The following is a 10,466-nucleotide window of genomic DNA, read 5'->3' on the forward strand; positions in this document are numbered from 1 at the left end:
AAGGAGAGGAGATGATGGGATTCCGTTGAGTGCCACACCATGGCTATGAGAGTAGAGGAATTCAGTAAGCCAAATGTGGATTTGGCCTTGGATTGACAGATTAGAGAGAAAGGCACGATTCCAGACTAACAAAGGCATGAAAAATGTCCAGACATGGCCCTGAACTCATGCCTGACAGTGAGGGCCTCCGATCCATCCATTGTTGGATGAGGAAAAGCAGCACATCCAAGGTGGAGTGACCTTGTCTGAAACAAAATTGGTGATCTGAGATGAGGTTTGTTGGAGAAAAGGAAGGTTTTTATATCAACTGCGATCATGGATTTGATGACCTTGATGATGATGATTGGAAGCAAGCTGAAAGATCAGTCGTTGAGGGGGATCAGTTTTTTCACCTTTTTATGTAGTGCAGTGATGTTCGCGGATTTCCAAGCAGATGGAAGATGACAGAGTACAAATGATAAGGTGAAAAGGGCAGAGAGAGGATGTGCAAGACCAGCAGAGCAGGTTTTTAGGACACGTGAGCTGATGCCGTCCAGTCCAGTGGCAGAGTCAGAGTTGAATGTTAAAAGAACCTTTTCCACCTTCTCAAAAGACAGAATATAGGAGCAGTTGGGTGTGACAGGGAAGGATGGGCACCGAGAGTGAGGGGTTTAAGACAAGATTTGGAAGCAAATGCGGAATTGAGGCATTCAGCCTTTTCATAAGCAGTCGGCTGTGGTGCTTTTTGAAGTGGGGGAAGGGATGCATACACCAGAGACAGAGTTTACTTCCAGGTTTTGGAAGAGTGAGAAGAGCTCGAAAGCTCAATCTTGAGGTTGGACAGATGTTTTCTGGCTCTCTGGAGGGTAGACACACACTTGTTGCGGACTTTTTGGAAAGCACTGAGATTGCCTTCGGTCAGATTTGCCTTCCAGGAAGAGAAGGGCAAGTTGTTTCAGTTTACTATGGGCGGAAAGAAGGGTAGGATAATTGAAGACGAGATCACATGGATATATGAGAGAGAAAGAGAGAGAAAGAGAGAGAAAGACAGCGAGAAAGACAGCGAGAAAGACAGCGAGAAAGACAGCGAGAAAGACAGCGAGAAAGACAGCGAGAAAGACAGCGAGAAAGAGAGCGAGAAAGAGAGCGAGAAAGAGAGCGAGAAAGAGAGCGAGAAAGAGAGCGAGAAAGAGAGCGAGAAAGAGAGCGAGAAAGAGAGCGAGAAAGAGAGCGAGAAAGAGAGCGAGAAAGAGAGCGAGAAAGAGAGCGAGAAAGAGAGCGAGAAAGAGAGCGAGAAAGAGACAGACAGACAGACAGAGACAGACAGAGACAGACAGAGACAGACAGAGACAGACAGAGACAGACAGAGACAGACAGAGACAGACAGAGACAGACAGAGACAGACAGAGACAGACAGAGACAGACAGAGACAGACAGAGACAGACAGAGACAGACAGAGACAGACAGAGACAGACAGAGACAGACAGAGACAGACAGAGACAGACAGAGACAGACAGAGACAGACAGAGACAGACAGACAGACAGACAGACAGACAGACAGACAGACAGACAGAGAGACAGACAGACAGACAGACAGACAGACAGAGAGACAGACAGACAGACAGAGAGACAGACAGAGAGACAGACAGACAGACAGAGAGAGAGAGAGACAGAGAGAGAGAGAGAGACAGACAGAGAGACAGACAGACAGACAGAGAGACAGACAGACAGACAGAGAGAGAGAGAGACAGAGAGAGAGAGAGAGACAGACAGAGACACAGATACAGAGAGATACAGAGAGATACAGAGAGATACAGAGAGATACAGAGAGATACAGAGAGATACAGAGAGATACAGAGAGATACAGAGAGATACAGAGAGATACAGAGAGATACAGAGAGATACAGAGAGATACAGAGAGATACAGAGAGATACAGAGAGATACAGAGAGATACAGAGAGATACAGAGAGATACAGAGAGATACAGAGAGATACAGAGAGATACAGAGAGATACAGAGAGATACAGAGAGATACAGAGAGATACAGAGAGATACAGAGAGATACAGAGAGATACAGAGAGATACAGAGAGATACAAAGAGATACAGAGAGATACAGAGAGATACAGAGAGATACAGAGAGATACAGAGAGATACAGAGAGATACAGAGAGATACAGAGAGATACAGAGAGATACAGAGAGATACAGAGAGATACAGAGAGATAGAGATACAGAGAGATAGAGATACAGAGAGATACAGAGAGATACAGAGAGATACAGAGAGATACAGAGAGATACAGAGAGATACAGAGAGATACAGAGAGATACAGAGAGATACAGAGAGATACAGAGAGATACAGAGAGATACAGAGAGATACAGAGAGATACAGAGAGATACAGAGAGATACAGAGAGATACAGAGAGATACAGAGAGATACAGAGAGATACAGAGAGATACAGAGAGAGAGACAGAGACAGAGACAGAGACAGAGACAGAGACAGAGACAGAGACAGAGACAGAGACAGAGACAGAGACAGAGAGAGCAGGATGCTGTGCAAGAATTCCTATGCCGAGTTAACATCAGGGGCAGTATATATGGAAGACCAGTCTTAAAGAGAGTTGGCTGCTTGCAGTCCCTGCTATAATTAATTAAGAATAACTACTTGAGTGAAATGCAAGATTCACCAGTGCTGAAGCAGCTCTCTGATTATAGCCAGAGAGATTCCTCATTTTGACATCTCTCTGGCTTCTAGACCAAATCCTCCCTTCTCGACTTTGTCTAGGAGGGAGGATTTGCCATTTGGAGAATAAATCTGGGTTGGAAAGTTCACAGATCGAGTCAGTCCCATGGAGGCACACAAGTCCTTTGCTGAAGTGTCATGGCTGGTGAGAGAGGTACCAACACCCAGCCAAGTTGCATGATGACAACTGAAATTACCACATACAAGGAAGAGAGAGTTGGGATGAGTGGATAGGTGGAGCCATCACTGATCGGAGGACGGTACAACACACACATGAACAAGAGGTGGGAGCAGAGGGGAAGTTGCAGCCACATACTCATGGGGGTTGGGAAGTACAAGATCAGCACAAGAGCAGTGAGAAAGAGAGTTCTTGATGTAAAGTGCAACAACACATCCGGGGTGTGGTTCCGGCCTATCAAAATGGAGGAGACAGTAACTGGGGAAAGACACAAAGGAGAGCCAGGGATGTCCTGTGAGAGGAAGGATTCTGTTTAACAGATGATGTCTGGTTTATCGGCAGCAGCCTGGATTGAGAGATATGTCAGGGGAGAGCAGAGGCCTTGGATGTTTGAGGTCGGTAAAGTTAGAGATGGTTGGGGGGGGGGGCATTGTGATGGTGCAAAGATGGGGAGGATTTTCAGGGGCAAGGTGAGGCATGGGGGAGGGAGTGGTGGGGTGAGGGGAAAGGTTTGAGTGTGAGGGCTGTGGGGGAAGCATTGTGGGGTGGGGTGGTTGTGGAAGAAGAAAGGCACAAACCACGTGCCAGAAACAACCACACAGTTCATTCCTTCGCACGTGCGTGGCCGTACGTGCGTGGCTGTACGTAAAAAAAAAAAAAAAAAAAAACTTTCAAACAACTACACAGTCCATTCCTTCGTTCTCGTAAATGACGACTGGATTGGAGCATTGTGTTTATCTATAAATGCGCATAAGAAATCGAGAAAAAAAGTGATCACTATCCAGAAGTGGTGCGTGCCCATACGGAATGTTCACATGCATTCCATGAATTATCGCTTGCATCGAAGTAACAACTGCTGTGATACACACACAGAGTTAATTAAAATCAAGTTTGCCTCCCTGTCTTTGCTTGCCATGACATTCGCTGCCATTGACCATTGCCACTCCAACGCCACGGTAACCAAGGTGCCTTTCCTCATCGTAACCGCCACGGCCCGTGACGTCATCGTCGGCCGGCCACGTACCGGCCTACGCAGCCACGCCTACGCAACGTATCTTGTCATTGGTTTGGTAAATAAATGGCTACAGCAACATGTCTTGTCATTGCTTTGGTAAATAAATGGCCATAACTTGGGAACCACTTGTCCAATTAATATCAAAACTTGAAAAGGCACATACTCAGGTCCCCAGCAATAGAGCTGGCAAGTTTCAATTAGATCGGACCAGTGGTTGTCGAGAAACAGCTGGCTGACACACACACACACACACACACACACACACACACACACACACACACACACACACACACACACACACACACACACACACACACACACACACACACACACACACACACACACACTTATATATAGATGCTTATCAGACCCATGTACTCACTGCCTTTTATATACACAATTCCTTATATTCATTTCTTTGAAAGACCTATAACCTACGGTTTTATCCTGTACTCCTTTTGGTTGTCTGCTTTTTAGTATTTTGTCTGATTCTCACCAAGGCCAGCTGAAAGTCACCATGTTCTCTCTCCCTTTGAATCTCCCAGCCCTCTCCACTCACACGAAAGCATATCAATGTCAGAAAATGTCAACTTTGCTTAGTGAAAATCATTGCGATGTTTACATCTAAGTGCTTTGGTACCTTTGGACTCAGTAGTACCACAAAATACATGTTGTCTGATCAAATGTACTTTTCATTGTGGACAGTGAATTAATTTGTTTCTCACAGATTGAGTAACAGGATTTACACCAGGTCAGTTAATCGGACAAATCAGAAAATTCCACAACATCCGACAATTGTGGTTTTTTTTTTTGGGGGGGGTTTTTTCGGTGTCCGAAGCAATGCTGTGCACAGTTGGGCTGTGTAATCACATGACGCCTCAGCAGTCAACACACCCAAAGTGCCGAAAACACATGCTTGCTGGACTAAACGTATAAAACGATGAATAATGCACTTTCAAACTCTACTCCTTGCAGCCAACATGGCATATTTATTATATTTTGACGTCATCACCAATGATGGGAAGGAAAATAATCTGACTATTCACAAATTCTTTGTTGATGTTTCCTTTTCCAAATGATTTCTATTGAAAGAAACGGCTAAAGGGCCGGTGAATAGGGGACAATTCGGATGACATCACTGTAGCCTGCTGGATTAGCAAAGCCATTCAAAAATGTCTCAACAAGAAATGGTTTGCTCAAACATTAGTATGTAATTTTGCTGGACTTCGCAAACAAGTTTATCAGTTCAAATTTCGAGCCGTCGTGCAGATAATCAAAGTTTATTCAAGAGCATAAATTGAAGTTCAGTTTAAGGTTCTTCGTTGGGACAAGGAGCGGATCTATCTCCAAGCAACTTCACCACCTTTAGCTTGTACCTGTCAGAAGTTACATTTTAAGTGCTGTGTGTAAATGTTATGAATCTGTTCAGATCCACACACCCCATGCTCTGCTCGACTTCTGTTGTTTTACTTTACTCTTCCTTGCTCTGTTCTCGTCTTTCACTTAACGTGTCTCTTCTAATACCCTCACACTCAATTGCTCGATTCTCCATGTAGCTCTTTAATAAGTACCATAAAAAGGGGGAGGGGGAGGGTGCTCTCTTCATCCGATTACCCATGTGTTCTGTGATGCCTCTCAGACTCAAGGCTGTGCCCTGTCATACACATGCAATGGACCATGGAGGAAGTTCAAGAGGCTCTTTTCCCACCATCTCAGGGAAACTTGGGGTGGTCACAAAATACAGCACTGCTATATAACCAAGCTACATCCATAAAATTGAATTAATACGAAAGAAATTGCTACTCACACACTCGACATGTTCCTAAGGGTAAAATATTGTTGCGGTTATGGAAATGGACCCCGGGGTGGAGCATTCAACACAAAAAATGATTCCCTAGTTAGATATTTCATTCGTAAATGTGCTGAGTTCGTAAATTCGTCAGGTACCTTCCCCTCGTATCAGGAATGGGGGAAAATGTGCTGCGAGTATTAACATGTTCCATCCCCATTGTGATTTCCCACCTTCTGGAGATTTTCCACTTTCAATCCATCCATCCATCCATCCATCCCTCCTTCCTTCCTTCACCCCATCCGTCCATCGCAATTCCACACCATTTCACTCCCAAACATCTGTTCCCTGTGCTTCCCAAAAAGCCTGCACCCTTTATTTCTCGAATCCTGTAAACCCCCTCCTCATTTGATCCATTCCAGGACATCATCATCAGAATATGGGGAAAGAAGGAATATTCCTGCAATCATCCCTTCTCTACATTGTATGGTCATCATTCACATACCATTTGTGCATGCATTCGGGACTGTCGGTCAGGAACCTTTGATTACACCAATAAATGTAAAGTTTGGCCTTAAAGGATTGAATCGATTTTGCTTCAACCACACCTTTTCAGGGAGAATGTTCCAATCCATTACAATCCTCTGATTAAAGATCTTGCTTCTGATATCCAGTCTTGACCTGTGTCTGTGCAGCTTGAATGTATGTCCTCAAGTACTTTGATGGATTGCCCTCATGAAGAACATCTCTGCTGGTATTTACTTCACCGACCATGATCTTGTAAACTGTGATCATGTCACCTTTTTAGTCTATGGTGCAGAGTGGAGATTTAGGGCTTGGAGCTGATGTTCGTAGGTCATACCATGTAGCTCCGGAATCAGTCTTGTTGCTCTTCGGTGCACCCGCTCGATATTGTCCCCGTCCGTTTTGCATCTCGTATTCCAACCTTCCGCCCCTAATCCCTTCGGATCTTTTTTTCGCATCCTATTTCCCCCCTGCACCGTTCCACGCCACAGCCACACCAACATCACAATTACTCCAACATGCATTCATGGCTGACGTTAGTGCTGCCAGTACAGTCACTGGGCAAAGCAGTGCCCGCGCGTTCAATACTACTGTCGGAAACGGCAATGCCACGCTCTTGGGTGTGGCTTTAGCGCATGAGCGTGGCAGAGCTGACCCGCTGGGCCAATGGAGATGCAAGGCGAGTGGGTAAAAGGGGGCCTCAAGAGCCTTTGCCATGCCTCGCCGCAAGCTCAATAAAAGCCCGAGTGAGCGAACGAATCACGAGTCGCTGCTGTGCGTCTCCCAAACCGTTCATGCCGACCAAGCTCTTCCTGTTTGCCGAACCATGGGCTGTTTGCCAAACCACAGGATGTCAGGCTAAACCTGTCGATCCATCTGAAGCAAGTTGCGCTGACACAAGGCTGAGCAAAGGGGGCGAACGCAGCACACAGTCTTCAGCCGTGTTGGCTCCAGAAACGCAGAAACAAAAACAAACAAACAAACGAACAAACAAAATTGCTCGTTGAACAAGGAATTGCTGGAATAACTTTGTCATATCTCCATGATCTCTGAAAAAACAAAAACCTGGAAATCAATTTGGTTCTTACAAGTCGATAGTGCTACTGTTTAATGAGTTATAGCACTTAGTTTGGTCATGATCATAACTTGGAAGTCAATCGGACTTGAAATGGCGTTTTTATCGCAATTTGAAAGTTTTGACCCGACCCCCCTGACATTCGACCCCCGACTGCTAAGAAGGGTGTCGGTGTGATACCCCAATGAGACATATGGTTGGATGCAGAATTGGAAGATGCACATTTTTGGATTTGGTTTAAAGTCGATACGACCATTTTAGCGGACGTTATTGCGAAAATAAGAATTTCGGTTTTTTGGTGACCTTGACCTTTGACCGAGATTCACCAAAAATTGATGTGTCCAAGTGGGACCATGGCCAACATCTGTACCCAGTTTGGTCATGATCGCTGAAATGGTGTGGCTGCTACAGTGTAAACAAACACACAAACAGACAGACAAAGAGACACACACAACCAACCAACATAATTGCCGAAATCCGAAGGATTCCCGCAATTAAAAAACACACACGACATTCCCGACACTGCACCGCATTTCCTTTCCTTCCCCCCTTCCGTACCCTTCACTTTGGACCGACGCAAGTCTGCTTATTTTTGTGGGGTGAGACCGGAGTCGATACCAAGCCCTGATCTGTGTCTGTGTCTCTCTGTCTCTCTCTCTCTCTCTCATTGTGTGGCACACCTGTCTGTCCTTAGATAATGAAGAATGTGCAAGGGGATTTTCTGTGTTAAGGTAAGCTTTCCTTGTGTTTCTAATGTCTACGTGCCTTGTGAATTGCGATTGTACGTACGTGCTTTATGAACTGTGCCTGTAAATAAGTGCCTTTTGTTGCTTTGGTAAACCGTTTCAAACCTGCCCAATTGTGTTTCCCTTCGTTGGTTAGACACAGCGAGTACATAACAGACGGGAAGTTGTGCCCCACCGATTCGCTATGTAAGAGAGCCAAAACCCACACCTACAGTTTCTCTCGGATGCATCACAATAAGTAAATAAACAAGGTGGGATGTTGAGAGCTCAGTCACCAGTTGAGATACAAGGTCACCAGGTAAGGTAACGTGAGGCTGAGCACGGGGACCCTACGAGATATAGCTGCATCAACTGGCATGCGCCAATGCTTAGCAACTTGTCGGGCCTCAAAGTTATCCGTGGCTTGTCAGCTTCAGGTTCGTCGGTCAGGGAAGCGGGTCCGAGAAACCCCATCGTGAAATCGCCCCGTCGACCCTAAAATCGCAATATCGATAGAGCAGGAGAAGGGGGTAGGTGAGATGGGAAGAGAGCAAGTAATACAAGGCATACTTACAGATGAGGCAATGCATGCCATTTGAGTATCGTGAATGGTCAGGAATGGTGAAGCTGCCATCACAGATGGCCACTTGGCTCTCACCAAATGGCAACGTGAAGAAGCATAATTTGTACAGCAAGCAACCCAAGGCCTGCAATTCAGGAGAGATGGAGAGAAAAGCAAGAGAAAGATGATTACAGAAAAATTAATTGTTAACCAGGTTCATACATTTAGCTAGCATAAGTACCCACACATGATTCAAAGTTCTTCCATCCGATGTGCACAAAGCACCATTATGCTTTATCAAAGTTTTGATTCCATTATGAGTTTAATAACTCAAAATAAATAAAATTATAAAACTTACTGCCAAATACTGATGCATTCTTTAACATCAGCTTGCTAAAGTCACCAATAAGGAGGGCATTTTCATGATAAGAATAGCAAAGCAATGTCAGTAACATTCACAGATGTCACATACAATGGACAAGGCAATATGAAAATGGAAAGTACAAAAGTGTCCACAGAACCAGTAAGGAAACATGGAAAAGTAAAAAAAAAGTTTAACTGTACTCACATTTGCAAGTTCAAAATAAACAAAAATGTTTGCTCGATTAAATGGTCGACTCGTTCATCAAAAACGCCGATATAAAGAGGCTGGAAATGCATTTTCATAATTTAATAACTAGTTGCAAAGGCCCAGTCTATTCCAAGGCAAGAGGGACAGCAAAAATCTCACAATGAAAGTAGAAGCACTTCAGTGAAAATACATTTTTATTAACTTGCAATGCACAATATAGTTAGGACTGAAGATTTAGTTCTGGATAGTTTGTGCCAAGCAAGGCAATTGATAATGCTTTGTTTTGCCTGGACTCGCAGAAATAAACAATAAACAAAAATAATAATAATGATTACACTCCTTGACCTCAAATGCAATGTCCAAAGAATGCCAACCCATCCTTCTCTGCTCATCATCTCTTTACAAACTCATTTCCCGTTTATTGTACTTCATCATTTTCCTGGGCAAGCCACATTTCTAAGTTGGGCTCCAAAGCATGCTATTTCTGGACGTTGTCAATCTTCCCTGGACATGCTGTTTTTGCTTTCCCAACAATGGATGGAGCTCATCAATGCCAGACATGGGGTCAGAGCCATATCGCAACTTTTGATGTGGTCTGGCATCCTGCACTGCTCACCAAACTCTCTTCTTATTGTATCCAAGGCAATCTCCACTCATGGCCCGCAGACTTCCCCTCCTGTCGAAGTCAATGTGTGGCCCTTAATGGAAGTCTCCCATCCACTCTTCCTGTCGAGGCTGGAGTTCAAGGCAGCATTCTGGGCCCTGTGCTTTTTCTGGTTTTAATCAATGATCTCTCACTCTCTGGAAAATCCTCTTTATCTCTTTGCTGATGACTCCACCCTCTGCTGTACCATCTGTCATCTCTCAGATCAGCAAGCAGCAAGTTCTTCTTTGCTCTCTGCAGATCTGGATGAAAATCACAAGCTGGTCCAACACTTGGAACGTGTCTTTCAATCCTGACAAATCTCACACTCTCATAATGTCCCTCCAAAAGGACCATCTGGAACCCTCCCCCCCCCCACCCCCAACCTCCTCATCTACATCCTCAACAATCTTCTTGAAGAAGTGCTTTCATTCAAGCTTTTGGGTCTCCCTCTGTCATGATCTTTCCTGGGAAAGCCACATTTCCAAACTGAACTGCAAAGTCAGTCATGAAAAGTCCTTCCTTGGCAAACCTGAGCTCCTGACCAAATACAAAGCTTTATATCCACAGCCTGATGGAGTACTGCTCTCCCCTCTGACCTGGTGCTCCTGCCTCTTATCTTTCTCGGCTTCACGCTGTGGAAACCACAGCATTTCGTATCAT

The 10,466-nt window shown here is 44.8% G+C and overlaps 1 protein-coding gene across 8 annotated transcripts in view; it reads right to left on the reverse strand.

Moving 5' to 3' along the window:
- The window catches only part of LOC147027221 (AP2-associated protein kinase 1-like), a 186,925-nt gene that overhangs the window by 96,365 nt on the left and 80,094 nt on the right, over nucleotides 1-10,466 (reverse strand). For all 8 annotated transcript variants that reach the window (XM_085883462.1, XM_085883470.1, XM_085883469.1 and 5 more), the window contains exon 7: nucleotides 8,602-8,734. In XM_085883462.1, the coding sequence (XP_085739588.1) occupies nucleotides 8,602-8,734 (133 nt within the window). The remainder of the gene's footprint in view (nucleotides 1-8,601; nucleotides 8,735-10,466) is intronic.

This window comes from Eptatretus burgeri, chromosome 5, assembly GCF_056783735.1.
Source record: "Eptatretus burgeri isolate ZD-2024b chromosome 5, Ebu_testis_v1, whole genome shotgun sequence".
Classification (NCBI taxonomy): Eukaryota; Metazoa; Chordata; class Myxini; order Myxiniformes; family Myxinidae; genus Eptatretus; species Eptatretus burgeri.